The sequence below is a fragment of the Malaclemys terrapin genome, chromosome 5 (genome assembly GCF_027887155.1).
Source record: "Malaclemys terrapin pileata isolate rMalTer1 chromosome 5, rMalTer1.hap1, whole genome shotgun sequence".
Lineage (NCBI taxonomy): Eukaryota > Metazoa > Chordata > Testudines > Emydidae > Malaclemys > Malaclemys terrapin.
The window spans coordinates 44,753,058-44,776,373 of record NC_071509.1 but is presented as its reverse complement, the minus strand read 5'-3'; the positions used below and the strand labels follow the sequence as shown (position 1 = coordinate 44,776,373).

At 43.4% G+C, this 23,316-nt stretch overlaps 1 protein-coding gene across 3 annotated transcripts in view; it reads left to right on the top strand.

Annotated features, from left to right (window-relative positions):
• PDS5A (PDS5 cohesin associated factor A) overlaps positions 1 to 23,316 on the top strand; it is a 170,230-nt gene that overhangs the window by 114,947 nt on the left and 31,967 nt on the right. For all 3 annotated transcript variants that reach the window (XM_054030065.1, XM_054030066.1, XM_054030067.1), the window contains exons 17-21: positions 3,471 to 3,586; positions 4,373 to 4,478; positions 17,383 to 17,543; positions 21,037 to 21,160; positions 22,599 to 22,757. In XM_054030065.1, the coding sequence (XP_053886040.1) occupies positions 3,471 to 3,586; positions 4,373 to 4,478; positions 17,383 to 17,543; positions 21,037 to 21,160; positions 22,599 to 22,757 (666 nt within the window). The remainder of the gene's footprint in view (positions 1 to 3,470; positions 3,587 to 4,372; positions 4,479 to 17,382; positions 17,544 to 21,036; positions 21,161 to 22,598; positions 22,758 to 23,316) is intronic.

The following is a 23,316-nucleotide window of genomic DNA, read 5'->3' as shown; positions in this document are numbered from 1 at the left end:
ATGACCACAAAATCCATTAAGGTGCGAAGATGTTTGGTCAGGTTTATTGTCAACAAAGCACGGTCCTAGCTCCCCAGATCAATGTCTACAGTTACACTAGCACATGTATGCCGGACAATGGATGCAGCTCAGTCAGTGGCGGGACTTTCCACTGCCTCCTTGGCTGGACGAAGACACTCACTCTGAGATACATCTTTATGCACCAATACAAACAGGTTATGTACTCTGACGTATTAGGGTGCCACCCATTGCCTTGTACCTGTAGGTTCGATCAAAACATCTGTCTTCATCATGCTGTCATTCTGACCTTATCCTTATGATGGGTCAGCATGTTCCTGTTATCTTTGGGGAATGTGCTGGTATTGAGGTGTTCTGTTACCACCCTTCTGGAATGTGCTTGCTTGAGTGCTTTGTACCTTGCATCACTTAGGAATATGTGTTTTTGCATTATGAGCCCTATGCTTGCCAAATTCTGTGAGCAGGGCCTGCCTCTTGCTCCCGACCTGACTGTGCTTTATGTCAGCAAAGTTTTGACCACTTTAGTTCAGGCCGCAGGCCTCTAATACAAGGACTTTTGTCTCAGGTTCTCTTCTTAACTACAGGGATATGTGGCTGGAGAGTTCATTTTTTCTGTATTGAAGCAGGTTGTCTTGGGGTATTTGTGTGGCTCATTCCATGATGCCATCTACTTCTCTGATGGAGTGTCCTTGTTCGGAGAAGGCAGTTTTGAGCGTGCTAAGATCTGTATCCCAGTCTTTCTCCTCAGAACATATTCTGTGGTATATGAGTGTGTGGCTGTAGATAACAGATTTCTTGGTGTATTTGGGGTGGTTACTGGATCTGTGACGGCAAGTATGGTCATCCATGGGCTTCTTGTGTATGTCTGAAGGGTTCCATTGTTGAATCTGATTATAGTTTACAGGAAATTGATGCTGGTGTGAGTGTGTTGTAGAGAGAGTTTGTTAGAATTCTTAAATGTGGACAACCTAGCACAATCTTGACCCATCGATTATATTTTGTTCAGTTCCATTAAAGTCCACCTTACATCAATTTCAGCATGCCACTCTCCTCCCCCCATGCAGTCTTGTTAAGTTTTCTCTGACCCGACTATATCCAGATTTTTAAAGAGGTTACTCAGTACTTACCCCACCAGTTCAAGAACCTCCTCCAAACTGGGATCCTTGCATCCCTCTACTGGCTCCTCGTCTCTATCACATCAAACGTAAGCTGTTCGTCTTCACTTTTAGTGCCTTTCATGGCCTGTGCTCACCCTATCTATCCTCTCATTCACTGTCAAGATGTCAACTTCCTCTTCCAGTTGGCCCAAGATGCCAGCCTACATGTCCCTCTAATTAAAGTTCAAACAAGCACCTTTGTTTTTTCGCCCATGCTGCCCCTTACACTTTAAAGAAATTCCCCATCAGCATCTGCAAAACTAACTCATTATCTTCCTTCAAATGCCTCCTTAAAATTCTTCTTTGCTGTGATGCTTACTAAAAAGTTAACAGCAGTTAGGCTGCTGGTGTACTGAAACCACTGTCTGCCATACTGAGCAATACTGTCTCCTTGGGTATGTCTACACTGCAGTTAAACACCTGCAACTGGCTCAGGTCAGCTTGTTTGGGTTCTCAGGGTTGTAAAATTGCAGTGTAGACTATCTGGCTCAGGCTGAAGCCTGAGCTCTGGGACACAACAATGGAGGAGGGTCCCTGAGCCCAAACATCTATACTGCAATTTTACAGCCATGCAGCCTGAGCCCCATGAGCCCAAGTCAGCTGATATGGGCCAGCCTCTGGTGTTAAATTGCAGTGTGGACATATGCATTATTTTCTTGTACTTCCATCTGTCTGTGCTCCCTTAACTCTCCAGCCTGGGCTGTCTCTCACAATGCGTTGCTTGTGACAAGCCACGAACCCTTCCAGGCACTATCACTTAGCACAGCAGCATGTGGAGCTCCAAACCCAGCTAAATTATGTGAATGCTCCCTGAGCCACTCATGACTCACACAGAGAAAGGCACCAGCGAATCTCCCAAGTCCCCAGCCTTGTACCTCCGGAATATACCATCTTACCCTGGATAGAAGCCTGACCAATGTAAGTTTATTACCCAGTCTGCCCCTCCCTCGATGTAGAGACGATGCACACTAGCCTTTGTAAACTGAGCTGAGATTTCCCAAGCACTTCAAGCAAAACACACTGTTTTCGGCAAAATATAAAACAGGGTTATTAACTTCAAAAAGATAGATTTTAAATGGTTATAAGTGATGGGCACAAAAGATCAGAGATAGTTACCAAAGAAAATAAAAGGTAAGCACACAGTCTAAATCTTAAACCTTATTCGATTAGGCAGTATTTGGATCAAGCAGCTTTCTTCACCCCACTGGATATTGCAGGTAGGTTACAGTTCTCAGTACACAGGCTTCCCCTTTAAGCTTGGTACCAGTCTCCTCAGTCCAAATCTTTGTTTTCCCAGCATCCCATCTTATGTAGGGGAGGAGAAAGGCAAAAGCATGATGCCACTGTCCCGTATTTTATATCCTCAGTTCATGTGCCTGGAAAACATAAGTCCCAACATGTCCTGGTGGGCTTTGCTGAGTCACGGAGATAGGGTGACCAGATAGCAAGTCTGAAAGTCTGAAAAATCGGCACAGGGGTGGGAGATAATAGGCACCTACATAAGAAAAAGCCCTGAATATGAGGACTGCCCCTATAAAATCAGGATATCCAGTCTCCCTACATGGAGTTGAGCAATCTCCCATTGTGTAAGGCTTGTGAAGCTCTCTTTACAACATTGTAAGTCCCTTGCTTATCACTCCCCTGCTGATTAAGGGTTGTTTAATGCCCTCTTGAGAGAGTATCACCTTCTTTGTTGTCGCGGAAGAACTAGCACTGGAAGACTCTCAAACTTACAACATATTTCAGTAATGATCATACAACAAAATCTCCTAATTTCATATACACTAATGATAGACGTGTTTTGACAGAATGATGGGTTTCAGCAGATTGTGACTTTTCATATGATATCTTACATGGCACACTTTGTATGAAATATATCATAATTATATGATGGGTGAATATGGGGTTCCAGGGTGTTTCTTTGAGGTACAGAGTGCCACAGTAAGTAACCGTTTTTTCTTAGGTAGTGGGATGAAGTGCTTAAGCCATTGGTTATTTGCATAAAAGATACTGGGTCAGATTTATAAAGGTATTTAGGCACCTACGGGTGCAGATAGGAACCTATGTGGCATTACAAAAGTGCATAGATGCCTAACTCCCATCACTCCCATTAAAAGTCCATGGTAGCCACAGCCCATCCTTTTCAATGATTGTATGAACTGTGAAGCTAGTTTGTGAAGAATTGACTTTTGTTCAGCATTATTTCTACAAATACAAAATGTATAACACTTCAGAAATAATTAAAATTAGTGTAATGATTTTTGCTTGTAATATAACACTTTTTTCTTTTTGTAGCGGGAGATAGCCCGGAAGCTTGCAAATCCCAAGCAGCCAACAAATCCTTTCCTGGAGATGGTCAAATTTCTTTTGGAAAGAATTGCCCCAGTGCACATTGACTCAGAAGCCATTAGGTAGGCTGGAAGATTATACTGACCCATTACTGACTTTAAAGAGGATGTTAATACTAGGATTATCTTCCATATTAATTTACATCTGGTACAGAAGTATCTATCTGCATTTTTAAAAATTGTTTATATAGTTGTCTTCATTTCCATCAGTCTAGAAAACTTGACTTAATTTCTGCTATTTTTTTTTTTTTTTTTTTTAAGGCTTAGTAGTGCAAATTGTAGAAACATTAATATAAAAGATGGTATTGGTAAATTGACTATTTGGAGGCCTTATTTGAGGATGACAGGCATATATAACTTCCATATAGCTAACACTGGACACAGAATGCTATCTAATAATTGAATCAATTACTTTATCTTTGTGGGTTTGAGGAGGAGAATTTTGGGGTTCCTTTTGTGACTTACCTGGCAGCCTGATTATGTAAGTGAGCTAATACTACCAACTCAGTTTGTCACCAAAATAAAGGCTTTGGGCAACAGGTGTGTTGAGGGGAGGTGGGATCATTTACCAAACTATTATATATGTGTTTTCATATTCTTTTGATTTAACTGAAATGGCTTTTTAAATAAAATATTTCCCAGAAAAATCAGGAACCTATAAGCATAACATCTTTTTATTAGTCCATGAGAACCAGGAAGTAAAGGATTTTAAAACTGACCAATCTAGTTCATTGCCAAAACTAAATGAAGCTAATCTGAAAATTCTTTGTCATAATAATCTATGGTGTCTCTGTTAATGCACATAATCAAGTTTAATAATATATCTTTATTTAACATTTCTTATTTTAGCGCACTAGTAAAGCTGATGAATAAATCTATAGAGGGAACAGCTGATGATGAAGAGGAGGGTGTAAGTCCTGATACTGCTATTCGTGCAGGACTTGAACTTCTCAAGGTATTCTACAGCAATGTAGATTAGTTTTCTTACACTGTATGGTAATGGAGTCCCCAAACAGCTTCAATAAATTACCCACTTCTTGTAAACAGTCAAAAAGTCACCACATCTTGGAATTTGGTTTTATTAAGAAGAAGAGTAATACAAAAATACCATTATGTAATCTCCAGCCTAAGCCCCATTTCTAAGTGTGGCCTGTCTGTCTCAGACCTTAGCTTCCTCACCACAGAGGGAAGCTCACATTTACTTCATATTTAGAGCAGAATCTAATAAACTACATCTGGTATGTTAGCAACCGGCAACAGCCTGCAGAGATCCAATGCCTGCTAAAAGGGATGCAGCAGGAAAATCCTGCCCCTCTGTTACATACTTTTCCCTTTCACACCTTTCTCCCAAAAAGCTATTTTTAGTCTTCATAATGCAAATGCTAAATATTGCAGCAAAATTTGTTTAATATGAAGATTATATGTGATTCCTCCTGAATTCTCCTGTCTTTAAAAAGAGTTGCATCCTCCAGTGACTTCTAGAGAGGCTAAAGGAATTAGTCACTGTGTTATCATCAGCACTTTCTAGTCTAATCCATGAGACCATCCCCTATTGTCTACAAGACACTGAACAGTTTTCCAATTGCACCCCTATTAAGGTAGCAAATAGTGTACCAGTCAGTTGTAGTGGGGCCTCAGCTTTTCCACCTGCAGAGGAACTGCAGCTGATGGTTGTGACCAGGAGTCCCTATGGATCCAGTTGATGCAAACAGATTCTACACCAGGGGCGGGCAAACTTTTTGGCCTGAGGGCCACATCGGGGTTCCGAAATTGTATGGAGGGCTGGTTGGGGAGGCTGTGCCTCCCCAAACAGCCAGGCGTGGCCCGGCCCCCACCCTCTATCTGGCCCACCCCTCCCCATTCCCTGTCCCCTGACAGCCCCCCCAGGACTCCTGCCCCATTCATCCCTCCCTGTCCCCTAACTGCCCCCCACTGCCCCAGCCAACCCCTCCTCTCATTCCTGACTGCCCCTGGAACCCCTGCCCCATCCAACCACCCCTTCTCCCTGACCGCCCCCGGCACCCCTGCCCCTGACTGCCCCCTGCCGCCCCATCCAATCCCCCTTCTTCCTGACTGCCCCTCCCCCTGGGACTCCTGCCCCCATTCAACTCCCCTGTTCCCCGCCCAGTGACCGTTCCGACCCCTGTCCACACCCCCATCCCCTGACCACCACCCTGAACTCCCCTGCCCTCTATCCAACGCCCTGTTCCCTGCCCCCTTACCACACTGCCCAGAGCACCAGGACAGGCAGCTGTGCTGCCCAGCTGAGCCAGCCACGCCACCGCGCAGCCCAGAGCACCACCTCAGGCCGTGGCTCTGCAGCTGTGCTACCCAGCAAGAGGTCGCAGCTCTGTCGAACAGAGTATTGCGCCAGCGGTGCAGTGAGCTGCGGGGGAGGGGGCTAGCCTCCTGGGCCAGGAGCTCAAGGGCCGGGCAGGAAGTTCCCGCGGGCCGTACTTTGCCCACCTCTGCTCTATATCTACAGTAGCTCAAGTCAGACAAGTCTTTCTGCATCCTGCCTGGTTACCATTCCTCTTGTTACCTACATGGGCCCAGTACATTCCCTTGACCCTGTGTAAGACCTGACTTCCCCCAGGATCTCAGGTGTCATAGTTCCATATAGAAGCTTAGGCAGGAGGGGCTGCTGGAACCAGTGGCAGCATAGCAATACAGTGGCGATGAACAGGATACCAATGCCTAAATAGAATGAAGGAAAATCCTGGCTGGAGGAGACAATCTTGGAACCAGCAGCTGGACCCTGCTGGAGCTTCCTGCTGGAACTATAGTTTCCTTGATCTCTTCTGGAGCCTTTGTGCTGCTGGGACGGCTTACCAGATGGAAGATCTCACTGGGAAGAAATTATCCAGAGAGTAGCAAAAACAAAATTTCACCTCTAAGCATGACCAGAGGGGAGTAAAGCAGAAGAGAGGAACTAAGTGGAGGAGGCACATTCTGGTTTACCCCTCACATTAGGGAGCCAAGCACCCCAAAAGATCTTAAATCTCCAAAAAAAGTGCCTTTAAAGGGGGCGGGGGGGAGGGAAATGCTTAAGAAAAAGGAATTTTGAATATCAATACTACTTTATAAGCACAAACCTAATTCTACACTCAAAAGGTTGTTGGTGAATTTTCTTGGATGGTGTGTTAGAAGATCTGTAAGTTATACAAATTGGCTCTATATTTAGCATTCATGAGTTATGATGATGTAATGTAGAATTTTGTTCTTCATTAAACTCATATATTTCACTTTTGAAGGAGTCTTTTGAATTTCAGAGGTTTAGACCTGAAAAGTGATTTTGAGAGGAAGGATTTCGCATTGTGTTTAATAAGATAGCAATATTTACCAACTTTTTCCAACTTCAGCTATTATAAAATATTATGGCACACAATATTTTGTAATAATACATTAGTTATTTACATAGCATCAATAGTGCTGTAGGCACTTTATAAGGCAGGTAAGAACCTGTCTCATACCTTTCACTGAAAAGTTTACTGTATTCATATGGTTTGAGGGCAGGGGAACAAATATTTTATTTATTCATATTTTGGGTCATTTACAATAAGACTGTACAATTACATTGTTTTAGCACATATAGGTACATTTCTTAATACGGAATTAACAGTATTAACCAATATCCTGTATATTGACCAGATAGTGTTATATAATTAACTACTATTTAGATTGTACAATGTCTGTTAGCATTATCTAACACAATATGGGGAATGGTAGGTGACAATAGCACTGTGACTGAACAGAGAATTTTAGCATGCACCTGTACAGTTACGGTTTTGGATTATTTCTTAATGCAGCTTAATGCAACATAAAGGTTTTTAGTTGTTGAGTGTTAATATTCCTCTAAGAAGGAAACTAAGGAGGTAAAGGTCTTTCAGAAGAAGAAAGTTTTGAGGAAGGACTTGAAGAAGAGTGTGGTAGCATGACAGATAAACGCATATGGGAGCCATCTGGAAGAAATCCAAGGGGGATGGACACTAATGGGGAAATTAGTCATGCAGCTTATGTGGAGTGAGTGGTACATGGTGTATAGCTGAAAGAACACTAGAGAAATAAGCCAGTACCAAGGTTTGTAGGGCAAGAATAGAGTGTTTTTTTTTCAAGTAGTGTCCCTCTGGGTGCTCCACCTCAGGACAAGAAGCAATGGGCTTATATTGCCTCAAGGGAGGTTTAGGTTGGACATCAGGAAAAACTTCCTAACTGTTAGGGTAGTTAAGCACTGGAACATATTGCCATGGGAGGTTGTGGAATCTCTGTCATTGGAGGTATTTAAGAACAGGTTAGACAAGCACCTGTTAGGAATGGTCTAGTTGTTACTTAGTCCTGCCTTGAGTGCAGAGGACTGGACTAGATGACTATTGAAGTTCCTTCCAGTTCTACACTTCTATGTTTCTATGTATGTGCACTGTGTACTTTTGATCAGAGATTTTTGTCACACACGTCCACAGGTCTCTGCTTGTGCCCTGGATATTCCTGTGCTTTGATATGAGGGGGGTGGGGAAAGAGCGTGGTAGACTCATGCCACTCCAGTTCCTTCTCAGTCAACTGTGGCTTAAGATGGTGTGTCACAACATCCGTTAGCTAGCTACTTCTCTTGCTTAATATATTTTTATTCCTTTGCAGTGAGTATCGGAATTCCCTCTTTTTTATTCCCTTCTTTCATTTGGTTGATTTGGGCCTTTATTTTTTCTCTGTCCTTGAGTTATGGGTTACACCCAAGACCCCAAGCTTCAAACTCTGCCAGACCTGCCACAGGTGTTTTCCCTGCATGACGGACGCTCGAGCTGTCTCTGCTGCTTGGGAGAGACTCCTATCCCCCCCAAATGTAAGATCTGCTCAGGATTTAAAAGTAGATGTAAAAAACTGAGGGAGGACAGGCTAAAACTCCTGTTGATGTGGAACATTCTCTGAGATCTCTGGGGTCTGAGTCACTCCCTTCTCCCCTGCCCCTGCATCTAATTCGGTTACTCATGGAGCCCTTGGGGACTGTCACTGCTGACGCCTTAGAACTTCCCAGACCATCAATAAAGAAGAGATCCCATTCCCTGGAACAGGATAAGAGAAGGGGAAAGACACCCTTTTGGTCTGGATCTCAGGAGACCTCACATCCCTACACAGGTTATTGCTAAGGTCCCCATCTCTTCCAGTATGGAGACCCTGGCACCAGCTAGGGAAACTACACCGTGTACCAAAAAGCTGTCTGTTAACCCACGGAGGCACCAAAGCCGGCACCAGACCCAATGCCTCCAAAGCACAAGGACTTTAAGGTTAAACTGAAGTAGTCATCGGTACCACCTTCCTCTGCCAGCAGAGACACGTACATGGATCGCACTCCAGTACCACCCAACATACTAACTCCTGAGGGTCAGTGTTCGGAATTGTTGGTACCATCTAGTCTTCTTTGCCATAAGGATCTTCAGATCCTTGAAAAACCTGAGTCATCGTTGTTCCAGGTTACTGAGAGCTACTCCCCACTAGTACAGACTTACCTTCCAGAATTGATGTACTGTCTGGTACCAACACTGTCACTGGTTCCTCACAAATCCATTGAGGGTACCAAGAGGAACTTCCAACATATTCTCTGATACCATCTAACCAAGACTTGACCTCCGGTACCCACTCAACGAATAGTACTGCACTGTTTGCCCCTTGGATGGACATGGGAGTGACACCTCATCTGATTGAGATGTCCATACAAGGCTCCCCTACTTTACTATTCCAGCCTCCTTCTCTTGCAGTGCACCCGGAGGAAGCCCTTGCAGAACACACACCCAGCAAATCGGGTAAGGACAACCCTGTGGTCCTTCCCCCTTCCTCTTTCCATCTCAGTGGGCTTATTGGAACCCAGGGGCCCCTTGTGGCAACCAGCTTTACAGGATTCCATCTCTTAAGAGGATGTGTCAAAAGCATCAGCTTCACAGGAGTAACTTGCAGAGGAAGAAGAACCACTACTTTACCTCAAATCCTCCTCCTTGCCAGATGCAGTTGTTATGCCTCCCCCACCATCTTAGAATGACCATTTCAAGACCTTAACAAACAGATAGCAGAGACCTTGCAAATTCTATTAGAGTCGATGCAGGAACCCCAACATGACTTGTTGGACATCCTCCATATATCGCCTCAGGGCAAAATTGCCTTGCCTGTCAATGATGTGTTACTGGCCCCAGCCTGTATGGTATCAGCCTGTATCAGTCCTCAACCACTATACTACCTATGTGTAAACAGACTGACAAAAAAAAATACTATATTCTGCTTGGAGTATTTTTTTCTACTACCCAACACCTAAATCCCAGTGGTTGAAGCTGTTAATGAGCAAAAGAGGCAACATAGATCCCGTTCAGCGCCATCAGACACGGAGCTGAAATAGCTAGATCTTCTGAGCTATTCTGAGCTCCTTGTAATTTCTAGTAGCCAATTACTAATTGCTGTGATGGCAAAATATTATTTTATAAACTATTTAAAGTTCTCATTTTTTCTGATCTGCTACAGGACCAGAGGGAACAATTTCAAGCTCTCATAACAGATGCCCAGACAATTGCCAAAGCATCTCTCCAGGCCTCACTTGATGCAGCCTGTACAGCTGCATGTTCCATGGCTATGGCACTGGTAATGCGCCAAGCTTTTTGGCTGCAGTCTTTCTGGCCTCCAGGGGGGAGGTATAAAACTGTTTGGGACCTCCCCTTTTGAGGGACCCAAATTGTTCAATGTTCCTATAGATTGATACCTTCATTCACTTTAGGACTCCTGGGCGACACTACAATCTTTGCATCTATGCATCTGCATCAAAGAGAAAATACAGTAGATCACAGTCAGTGCAATGCTCTCACCCAGTCCTCTACGAGTCCGCCTGATTGGCTGAACTTCCCCAAAAGAAGCTCAAGTATGCTAAGAAAGGGCCATACTCTGCAGTGACTTCCAAGTTGCCTACATCCTCAAAACAACCTTTTTGACTTGTTAGTTGAGGGTCATGAGCTCTCTCTTGCTCCAGATCCTGCTCTGTACCTATCTCCCCTCCACCTTTATGGGGATGATCTCTCCCATTTTCTGCCTCCCTGGGAGCTCATCACCTGAGACAGATGGATTCTGGAGTTGTCCATGGGTTATGCCATGCAGTTGAGGAGCACCCTCTCCCTGTCCCTCTTTATGGAGTGCTCTCATGAGGGTCTCTTGAGGCAAGAGGTAACAATCCCTCCCAAGCCTGGGGGTGATTGAATCTGTTCCACTGGACTTTCCTTTCCTTGTCAGGAAAGGGTTCTGTTCCTGGTACTTCTTGTTTCCAAATGAAAACGGAGGATGGAAACCAGTTCTGGATCTTGGAACTTTGAACAGCTTTGTCCACCCTCAACAGTTCAGAAAGATAATCCTAGCAACAATAATTCCCTCCCTGGATTCAGGAGATTGGTTTGTCTCCCTTGACCTTCAGGATGTTTGTTTTCATATAACCACCCATCTCTCCACAGTTGTTTCCTACATTTTGTCGTGGGTAAGGACTGCTACTAGTATCACATCCTACTCTTTGGCCTCTTCGCTACCCCTAGAGTCTTTTACCAAAGTCCTCTTAGCAGTCTCAGCCCATCTTTGCCGGATGAGAATACCTGGATGATTGGCTCCTGAAAGATCACTCATTTCTCAAGGTGTAGATAGCAACCCACAGAGCCATATCACTGTTCTGTTCCCTGGGCCTCTGCCTCAATATAGAAAAGTGTGCACTCATGTCCACTCAACCTGGAGACTTCATCAGGGCTACTCTGGACTCCTCCACTGCCAGAGCATACTTACCTATGGAAAGGTTTGCCGTAATATCCAATCTCATTTCTACAGTACAACAGAGCCTGACAACCACTTCAAGGGCTTGATTGCAACTCCTGGGCCATAGGGCAGCTTGTACGTTTGTGACACCCTTAGCAAGATACATTCCAATGTCTTCAAGCCTGGCTGAGAACCATCTACACCCCCAACAAGCACAGTTTATCAAAGCAGGTGTCCATACCTCAGAGGGTCCTCGATTCTCTAAGTTGGTGGAAGGATCCACAAAAAGTATGTGAGGGAGTTCCATTCTTGCAGGTTCTTCCCACAAGGATCATCACTACAGACACCTGCCTGATAGGCTTGGGCGCACAATTTCAGAACTTCACAGCTCAAGGCAAATGGACCCCTCAAGAGGTGATCTTCCACATCAGCATACTAGAGCTGAGAGTTGTTCTTGTTGCTTATCAGCACTTTCTACCCCACATCACGGGCCACCCAATCAGAATAATGCTGGACAGCAGAGCAGCAATATATTATATCAATCAACAAGGAGGAGCAAGATCCCAGTCCTTATCTGTAACACTGTAAAACTGGTGCATATCATGCCCCATACAGGTCTCAGCGGTTTATTTCAAGGACTTCAGAACACAATGGCAGACTTGCTCAGCAGACATTTCCATCTGCAGGTGCTGAATGAGGAATTCCGAAGGATGTGTCTTTTTTGGGGTAATCTGGAGATGTATGGTGTTGCAAAGAAATCTAATACAAACTGTGGACAATTCTGTTCAAGGGAAAGAGTACAGCTGCAACTCAACTGGTGAGACCCTAGTCTTCCATTGGCCTCATGTATTGCTATATGCTTATCCCTGGATGTCTTCACTGCCTAAAGTCCTAAACAAATTGAAACGGGAGATATAAGTAGCCATCCTCATAGCACTGTAGTGGCTGAGATAGGTGTCGTTCCCAGAGCTGGTGCTCATGTCTTGATAACCTGAAATTGAAATTAATGGAGATATCCCATCTCCTAGAACTGGAAGGGACCTTGAAAGGTCATCGAGTCCAGCCCCCTGCCTTCATTAGCAGGACCAAGTACTGATTTTGCCCTAGATCCCCAAGTGGCCGCCTCAAGGATTGAACTCACAACCCTGGGTTTAGCAGGCCAATGCTCAAACCACTGAGCTATACCTTCTTTCTGCCTTGCCCTGACAGTGGATATCCTTACTTAGGAGTTGGAATCCATCACCCACCCCAACCTCTGGGCACTTCACTTCACGACCTACCTACTAGTTGGCTTTCTGGTATAGATCAAGATTGCTCCACAGAGGTACAAACAGGACTGCTTAATAGTAAGAAATCCTTGACAAGCAAATCTTGCCTACTGAGGTGGAAACACTTCCAGGCTTGGAGCAACCATTGATCTATGCCTCCTCTCAAGTCCTGCCTGACACACACATTCTCCATTACTCACTACATTTAAAAACTGCAGGATTATCAATGAGCTCAATCAAGGTTCACCTAGCTGCCCGAACAGCCATTCATCCCTCCATCAAGGGATTTTCAGACTTGACACTCTCGACCACTGCAAGGTTTATTAAAGGTCTGTTCAACCTTTTTCCTCCTGTCAAGGAACCTACTTCACTATGAGACCTCAACTTAGTGCTAAGTGCTCTGAGGAAACACCTGTTTGAACCTATGGGAAACTTCCCGCCTTCATTTGTCTCTTTAGCTCTTGTTCCTCATAGCCATCATTTTGGCCAGGAGAACAGGGGAGCTAGTGGCACAAGACACACCCTCACTTCCTAACTAAAACTTCTGGACCTGTATGAGAGACTGGGTCTCAGAGTGAAATAGGACAAGTCCACCCTGGTATTCACACAAATTATAGAGTTTATTGGAGCAAGGCTGGATGTGATGTCACCAAGGGCGTACCTACCAGACAACAGTTTCTTAGCCATCGACAGGCTTATATAGCAAATCTGGATGAGCCCCAGGATGTCCATTTGGTCTTGCCTGGCCCTGTTGGGTAATATGCCTGCAAGTAGTCATGGGACCCCATTTACAAGGCTCCACCTCAGATACCTGCAAGTGTGGCTCAGTCTGTTTACGCTCTGGGCGGACACAGCCTCCACTTTCTAGTTTCAATTCCTCAAAGGGTCTTGGACTCCCTGGACTGGTGAGTGGACAGGAAAAAGGTGTGTGGGTGGGGTGGAAAGAGGACCCTGTTCATTTCCTTGCTCATAGTGAGGATTGTGCCACAGACACATCCCTAGTATGTTGGGGGGGCCCACATAGAGGGGCAGGTGACCCAAGAGACATTGTCCTCTTGGGAATCTATGCTTGACCTCAATGTGCTCGAGTTGACCTGCAAGCTGTTGCCCCCTCACTTCATGGCCAGTCAGTCCAGGTGCTGTTAAACACCACGATGGCAGAGAGACAAGGTGGGTGAGGTAATATCTTTTATAGGTATTGTCTACAACATGATGGCAGTCTACTACATCAGCAAGCAGGGAAGGGGTATATTTCCCGCAACTCTGGACTTGTGCATAGCTCTTCAAATTGCCCTGATTGCCATCCATCTCCCAGGGGTTCAGAATACCCTGGCAGACTCCCTCAGGAGATCTTTCTCCAGAGAGCACAAGTGGGACTTTTGTGGTCATGTGATCACAGGCTGGTTTCTCCCAATGTGAACTAAAAGTGAGAGGAGTCCTGCTCCGAAGTGGTGTTTGCAGCCTGGGCTCTCTGAGTGACACCTTCCTCATGCAATGGTCAGGGATCCTGAGATATGTGTTTCCCCTGATCCCTTTGTTTCCCCGGTTACTAAGGAAGATCAAGCAGGACAAGGCGCAGGTTATTTTCATAGGGCTGGGTTGGGCCCGTCAGTTCTGGTAACCCACACTGTTGTAGCTATCAGCCTGGCCTTCCCTGGTTCAAGACCTCTTGGCACAGGATTACAGCAGGATTCGCCATCCCAACTCATCCACGCTACACATGAGGGTATAGATTTGGATGGATTTTGAACCTAGAGAGGCCTGCTCAGGGCCCTACTGAGTAGAAGTAGGAAGAATGCTACCAGTACGTGCTACTACACAGAATGGAAGAGGTTTGCAATCTGGTGTGGTCAATAGGGACTTTTCTTTCTGTGATCTGGGGTGTCAGTTGTGGTAGACTACCAATTCTCTTTAAAATCCTTGGGACTCTCTCTCAGCTACCTTAGGGTCCACCTAGCAACCATCAGTGTGTTCCACCCACCAGTGGGCACCTACTATATGTTCTCATATCTAGTCACATCCTGGTTCCTGAAGGGCTTACTTAGGATCTTCCCTCCAATGGTGAATCCCATGCCAGCCTGAGACTTAAATTTGGTCTTATCAACTCTTGACAGGGGTACTGTCTGAGCCATCTTGCTCCTTGCTACACCTTTCCATGAAGGTAGCATTCCTGATTATAATCATGTCAGCCAGGAGGATAGGTGAATTAGGGGGACTCATGGGAGAGCATTGATACACATTATCTTCCACAAGGACAAGTTGTTCCTGAAACTGTTCCCGAGGTTTGTCCGTAAGGTGGTATCAGACTTTCACATCAATCAAAGCACCCCACTTCCCTGTATTATAACCTAAGCCAGATGCCAGGAGAGAAGAGACGAAGTGGTGCTGTCTGGATGTGTGTAGGGCCCTTGCCTTTTATCTGCAAAGGATAAAGGCATTCCAGAAGTCTCCTAGACTTTTCCTCTTGTTTGCAGAGAGGATGACAAAGAGGCCTTTTCGTCAAGAGTCTGTCAAAGTGGATCTCGGGCTGCATAGTGCTCTGTTACGAATTGAACAGTGTCTCTTTGGAGGCAGTGTGAAAACACACTCACGAGCCCAGGCATCCTCAGTCGCCTATTTAGGGAAGTCTGTATTAACATCTACAGAGCAGCAACATGGAGCTCTGTGCATACCTTCATGAGACATTATGCCCTGGTGCAATCAGCTGCCTCAGAGGCGTCCATGGGCAGGGCAGTTCTGCATGGTACAGGGCTCTGGACACCCACCACTTCTGGAGGAGGAAAACTTCCTGTGTATCACCTGAAGTGCAGTAAGTTATAGAGAAAAGCACTCAAAGAAGGAAAGGTTATTCACCTTATAGTAACTGGAGTTCTTTGAGATGTATTGTTCCTAAGCGTAGTGCACTACCTGTCCCTTTTCCCTGTGTCCTCGGGTCCTTTTGTTGGGGTACAGGGGGGGGAGAAGGAACTGAAATGACGGCAGTCTATCAGTCCTCAGTGTGGAGCATGTTGAAAGCAGGGACTCTTGCATGGCCCGAATGGACACTGCTAGAAAAATGTTGGGAGTCTTGGGCATGGAGCACATGCACAACCTGAAGTGCACTGCACATAGGGACAACATAATCTCGAAGAACTCCATTTACTACAAGGTGAGTAATCTTTCCTTTCTTGGCTCTATGGTAAGATACTCTTTCAAAGAATTTCTTTACATCTGATGTCTATATGTGTGTAAAAACAACGAGGAGTCCGGTGGCACCTTAAAGAATAACATTTATTTGGGCATAAGCTTTCGTGGGTAAAAAAACCCACTTCTTCAGATACATGGAGTGAAAATTACAGATGCAGGCATAAATATACTGACACATGACGAGAAGGGAGTTATCTTACAAGTGGAGAACCAGTGTTGACAGGGCCAATTCAATCAGGGTGGATGCGGTCCATTCCCAATAATTGAGGAGGAGGTGTCAATACCAAGAGAGGGAAAATTGCCTTTGTAGTGAACCAACCACTCCCAGTCCCTATTCAAGCCCAAATTAATGGTGTTAAATTTGCAAATGAATTGTAGCTCAGAAGTTTCTCTTTGAAGTCTGTTTTTGAAGTTTTTTTGTTGAAGTATGGCTACTTTTAAATCTGTTATAGAATGTCCAAGGAGATTGAAGTGTTCTCCTACTGGCTTTTGTATGTTACCATTCCTGACATCTGATTTGTGTCCATTTATTCTTTTATGTAGAGACTGCCTGGTTCGGCCAATGTACATGGCAAAGGGGCATTGCTGGCACATGATGGCATATACCACATTAGTAGATGTGCAGGTGAATGAGTTCCTGATGGTGTGGCTCACGTGGTTGGGTCCTCTGATGATGTCGCTAGAGTACCTATGGGGACAGAGTAGGCAACAGGGTTTGTTACAGGGATTGATTCCTGGGTTGGTGTTTCTGTGGTGTGGTGTGTAGTTGCTGGTGAGCTTCAGGTTCGGGGGCTGTCTGTAAGCAAGGACAGTGAGAGGTCTGCGAGAATAAGAGATCATTTTCCAGAATAGGTTGTAGATCGTTGATGATGTGCTGGAGAGGTTTTAGCTGGGGGCTGTACATGATGGCCAGTGATGTTCTGTTATTTTCCTTGTTGGGCCTGTCCTGTAGTGTATGTAGTATATGTGTATAGTGTGCAACTCTTATCCTGGAAGCCCAGCTCAGATTAATCCAAAGGTATACAGTACTTGTATCCTATTGGACATCCATTTGACTATTTTCCCCCTTCCTAACACACGTTTTCTGAATTCCTGTATTCTTAGAGTAGTTTTGCCTTGTGATAGCTACTTGTTCTCCCTGTGGCCAGTTTTGAATCCCTGCAGGTTTGGGAAAACATTATTAGGTAGGTAATTCCTTTACAAGATGTGCTTGAATGTTTGTGACTTAGATTAAAATGGATATCAGTTAAACCTGGTCATTCTTTTTGTACCCAATTATTTAAGATTCTGGAAAAATTACACTTTTGAGATTTCTCAAAATGAGCGGAAAGAGTTGCTTACATAGGTTGAGCTATAAAACAAGTTCTAAGTACTATAATAATGTCTTGAATAAATATGTTCAAATATTTAAAAATCCAATTTTTAAAAAAAAAAGTAATGGATGGGGAGCCCTGAAAAACAAAATGTTAGTTAATGTATTTTAAGATGCATCTTAAGATGTGTTACAAGAAGCACCTTATATGAAATGGCATAAACATGCTACTGTTATTTCTCATAAAGAAACATAAGTGGAAATCATTTTGTTTGTTGGTAATCCATTATGCATGTGCAAAAACATTTTTTGGTTTTGCTATGTATCTACAGGTTTTGTCTTTCACACATCCTACCTCGTTCCACTCTGCAGAGACATATGAGTCTCTCCTGCAGTGCCTCAGGATGGAAGATGATAAGGTAGCTGAGGCAGCTATTCAGATTTTCAGAAACACAGGCCACAAAATAGAAACAGACCTGCCGCAGATAAGATCGTGAGTGTATTTCTTCACATACTGGTAGTGCCTTTAACACTTAAAAGTCTGTCCCCTCCTTTAGCGTATTCACCGTGTTGCTACTAAAATAATCTTCCTTTCCTGTTGCTGTGAACTTGTATGCCTTTTACCCCACCACCTTGATCCCTTCACTGGTTCCCTGTCTCTTTTCACATTTAAACTCCTTGTCCTCACTTTATTTGTATGTATTTGTTGTAGGTTTAATATAAATACATTATTAAAAAAACTCCTTAAAATATACACTTAAAAAGCAGGATGTAGTCTACCTCCCATTTTAAAATACCAGCAACAGCAAAGATATCATAAAGATTTAATTTAATCTCCGAACATTATTTCTACCCAATGGTTTCCTTCACGCAGCCTCTCCCATTTTTTTGAGAAATGGAGAAAAGGTGACCCCTGAAAGTTAAAAACTCTGGTTATTATGGACCAAGTTGGAAACCACTTCCAAAGATATGGGATATTCTAACAGAAACAATGAGGAGTCTAGTGGCACCTTAAAGATTAACACATTTATTTGGACATAAGCTTTCGTGGGTAAAAAACCCATTTCTTCAACAAAGAACACCTACTATCTGTGAGTCGTGGGTTCCATCTCAGGTGCTTCTGCTAACTATAACTGCCCGAGACATGAGGGGAAAGAGGCAATTTCTTCAGCAGTTTTCAAGCCATGTAGGGCTCTGTAAATCAAAACCAACAACTAAAATCAATCTGGAAATCAGTAGGCAGCCAGTGCAGATCATAAGGCATAGGTTTCGAGTGCTTGTGGAAGGAAACACTGTCTCGCAATCTAGCCGCCAAATTCTGCAGTGGGGAAAGCAGGGGGCCTGAAATAAGGTATGCCAGCAGGTTTGCCAGCATAAACTGCATCCACACTAGGCATGCTTTGCCAGTATAGTATACCCAGTATAGCTATACTGACAAAGTGCTCCTAGTATAGACCTGACCTTAGGGTTTGACACCTCCAGAACATGCTGTGCTCCCATTGAGGCAGATAGCTATGACTTGAATTTGAGCAATTTTATCCGACATGAAGAAATTCCCTCAACTGGAGAAACTTTATTCATCAACTGAGCAAAAAATTCCTCAGATTAACCAAGCAAACTAAATAAGATTATTCAGATATAATGGTGGAAGCAAAGAACCATTTCTTTGCCTCTCTCGCAACCACAAGATGGGAGTTATAAAAATCTTTGTTGCAATCTGTCAGATTTGAGTCTAGATTTGCATCACCGCCATTCTGGCCATCTTCTCTTTTGCTTTGGTTGTTGCAGGCCCTCTATAAATTAAGGTGACCTGTGAGGCAGAAACTGTGGAAAAGAGTCCCAGAGGGCACTTCATTGATGATTGAGGACCAGAGTATTACAATAATTCACCAGTCCATCAATAGTCTGTCTGAGGAAAGGAGTTCTCCCTCAGACCCTTTTGGAACTCCTCAGGTCCCTCTAGTTCAGTAGTTCTCAAACTTTTGTACTGGTGACCCCTTTTACATAGCAAGCCTCTGAGTGTGACACACACACACACCCCCATATAAATTAAAACACTTTTTTATATATTTAACACCATTATAAATGCTGGATGCAAAGCGCGGTTTCGGGTGGAGGCTGACAGCTCGTGACCTCCCCCTCCCCCCATGTAACACCTGAGGGGTCCCGACCCCCAGTTTGAGAACCCCTGCTCTAGTTTCTGAGAGAAGACTATCAAAACAGGTCCCTAGTCCAGACAAGGGAGGTGAGCCCTAACTCGAAATCAAACGAGCCAAAGATCAGTCTGTGACATGGGGATAACATTGAGAATCTCCACCTCCACTGCAATCCCAAACACCAAACTAAGTATTTGCCTAACTATGATTTGTGCCCAGAACCATCTGGGATAGCTCCTTGGTGACCATGAAATCCTGGGTTTTTCAGATGACTCATTGTCTATGTGGATGTTAAAGTTACCAAGCACTATTGGCCTTGACCACTCCAGTGCCACCATAGTGAGGAACCTCAGCAGATCCCAAAAGGACTTCATTGTACAATGGAGTGATTGATACGCAAGGGTCAGTTCCAACTTAACTGTATCTCTGGACTCACACATAAGGTGGAGCTAACTTACCCCCTGCCAAGTCCCTCACTCTCATCAGAGAGGGTAGAATCCTATTTCTCATATAGCTACAGAAAAAGGCAAAGGACTCTTTACCCACCTCCACAGCACTGTTACCCTTGCCACATACCAGACACACACAATACGCACACATTTTTAATCCACCTCATCAGCAAATAGCATGCTCCCTGACCCCAGAATCTCGGCTGGGCGGGGTCCCTAGGGTTTCTCCTAGAGCCCCTGCTTGTGAAGTCTGGGTTGAGGTCACAATGGCAAGAGTCACTTTCAAGGCACTGCATGACCCTTTTCTGGATTCAGCCCTACTCCTTGTATTGTGCTTTATGCTCTGCCCACTCTTCTCACCTTGATGTTCTCTTTGTTTCCTTCTCCCACTCATTTTTGTGCCCTGGTTTCATGCTGCTCTTTGTGTGGAATGACCTCCTTTTGACAGTGCATGTTGTCCTCAGTCTCAGCTTTAAAATCTTTACTCAGAGCCCACTACTTTTATCTAGCTGTACACAATCAACCTCTAATCAACATGTATTTCAGAACTTCATTTGTTGCAATACTAGTCTGTCCATTTTTTCATCTATTCACTACTGTTTCCAAAGATTATATGATTTCTATTGTAATTTTTTTGTGGCAGAGATAGGGTCTCTATTTTCTGTAAAGCACAATACGAAGTTATGGCGCTATATCAATATTTAAATAACATGATTTTTCTAAGACCGCTGCTAATTTCAGTACTATCACAAGAGAGTACGGCCATCTGATACCGCCTTCTTGGAAATCTGGTGTAATCCTCATTTATATCGGCGAGTTCACAATTAATTTGAATCCTGCACTATCTTGTTTCCTTATTCACTTAATTAAACCTACCATGGAAGACTTAGCTAGTTAAGAGGGAGTCATTCAGACAGACACCAGCTTGGAATACTCTGTTCACATTGTTAACATACTTTAGCATTCTTCCAGTTTTCCTACTTTAAGTAAAAAAAAACAAACCTGAGACTTCATTGTTCCAATTCTGTGAACACTGCTTCAATCTGTTCTTGCTACCTCTGCTTCTGTAGAGAATGTATGGACTTTATTAGTGAAAAGTGAATGGCAAATAATCTATTTACTGGTGAAGTATATTGTGCTTTACAATAGACTTTCATTTTTTAACATATGATTCAATTTCTAGATGAGGGTCAGTTGTTTACATGCATTTGTCTCATTATCCTTCCTGAACAGCTTTCAAAAGAGAGCTTGATGCTGAAGATTTTAATTCTGTGATCAGGGACCTGCATTGGTGAAGAGTTCAGCCAGCAAATATTACTGGAATTAATTTTTTGTTCATTATAAATATTTTATTTTGAAATATTGTGTTTAATTTTTGCAGGACATTAATTCCTATTTTGCATCAGAAAGCAAAGAGAGGTACTCCTCACCAAGCAAAACAGGCTGTCCACTGTATACATGCCATATTCTCAAATAAAGAAGTGCAACTTGCACAGATCTTTGAGGTATGTTTGCCAAATTTGGTATAATGTTTTTATTGAATTTTGTTAAAATAATTTGCATCTTTTCACTTTTAGAGTTGCAATTAAGAAAACTAACTTAATCTTGATTACCGTAGAATCCATGCATAATTCAGGAGCTGGAAGACTGAATTGAACCCTTAGTGCTGGAACTCTGTGCTTAAGCTGTTTCTAGTAAAACTTAGGAGAGAGTGCAAATACATGCTCTTCCCCTACCCCCAGTGACACTGAGTAACACTTCTAGCATACACAGAGAAAATATCCCTTCTTAGTATTCTGGCAACTATTATGATGAAAGGGAAATGCACGTCACTTATGCTTTGATAGAAGGCTCTGTTCACAGATGTTTTCTAGCTTTGCCTCCTAAAGCTCTCCACCTAATTGTGGTCAGGCTAGTTACTTCTGTTCACAATGTAACTGGATTTATTTTAAAATATTAAATTTCCATGTAGCTGAGTTATCTGATTTTCTTTTTGTCTTTAGCCACTGCACAAGGCCACCCATCCTAAAAATAGCTAATATGTTCAAAGTCTGAGTAGTAGTTCTACTGAATAGGTTAGAATAGAATGGAACCATTTTATGTCTTGTGTAGTCCAGCATGCTATATGAACTGTAATATCTAAACAAGTGGACTAATTTACAGGAGTGCTGAGCTCCTATTTACTACTTTGAGATCTTAGGTCCTCTAGAAGATGAAGCTACTTAATTAGACACAACTTCAGGTACCAATATTTGAAAATTTGGGCCTAAAAGAATGATACTGAGCCATTTCACTTGGGATGCTATGAAAAATTCTATTGCTGATCTGACATTCCTAGTAACGCACAAAACTTCCATTGGGTTGCAAGAAATGCAGAATCAGGTCTTGTCTATACAGGGACACTCAGGAAAGTTAATCTGAATTAACTAATGACTATTTAAGCTGCATTAAACACATGTGGACACTCTCATTCAGAATTGAAATGTGCTTAATTTGGTTTAGCTTAACTCACCAAAGATAAATTGAAATAAGGACATCTTAATTCTGAAAGAGAGTGTCCACATGGGTTTACAGTGGTTTAACTACTGCACTTTCAGTTCAGAGTTAATTCAGATTAATTTTCCTGAGTGTCCCTGTGTATACAAGCCCTCAGGTCCCTAGTTAGTAAAAAAAAAAATTAAAAAGGTAATCTTTTATCACTAATATAATTTCACACACTATAAATTCTGTAATTAATATAGCTATTTTCACTATCCTATAAATTACAGCGGGAAATGTTTCATAGACAAAAAGTTGTCTTGGTTTCATGAAATGATGTCATTTGGGAGGCAAGTGCAGTTAATCAGCAGTCCAGTAATGAAATAAGTTAGTTCATTAAGCTGTTCAGGCATTCACACTCAACAATTTATAATTCATTTTGAATGGAAATTTTTCTTCTCCCAGCCTCTTAGTAGAAGTTTGAATGCTGATGTTCCAGAGCAACTTATAACTCCATTAGTCTCTTTGGGCCACATTTCTATGTTAGCTCCAGACCAGTTTGCTTCTCCAATGAAATCTGTGGTTGCAAATTTCATCGTGAAAGATCTCCTCATGAATGATAGGGTAAGATTTATTTTTTAAGTCCTTACTTTTCTGTTTTTCTTATGATTGAGTCTCTGTAAGCTATACAGCTGTTAAGTTTTTGTGATTAGGCCAATGAACCTTTAATGTTCACTATGGGTATGTCTACACTACGAAATTAGGTCGATTTAATAGAAGTCGATTTTTTAGAAATCAATTTGATATGGTTGATTGTGTGTGTCCCCACTAAGTGCCTGAAGTCAGCAGTGTGCGTCCACAGTACCTAGGTTAGCATCAACTTTCGGAGCATTCCACTGTGGTAGCTATCCCACAGTTCCCGCAGTCTCCGCTGCCCATTGGAATTCTGGGTTGAGCTCCCAATGCCTGATGGAGCAAAAACATTGTCGCGGGTGGTTCTGGGTACATGTAATCAGGCCCCCCTCCCTCTGTGAAAGCAACGGCAAAAAATCGTTTCTCGCCTTTCTTCCTGGGTTACCCATGCAGACGATATACCACAGCAAGCATGGAGCCCACTCAGCTCACTGTCACCATATGTCTCCTGGGTGCTGCTGGCAGACGTGGTACTGCAGTGCTACACAGC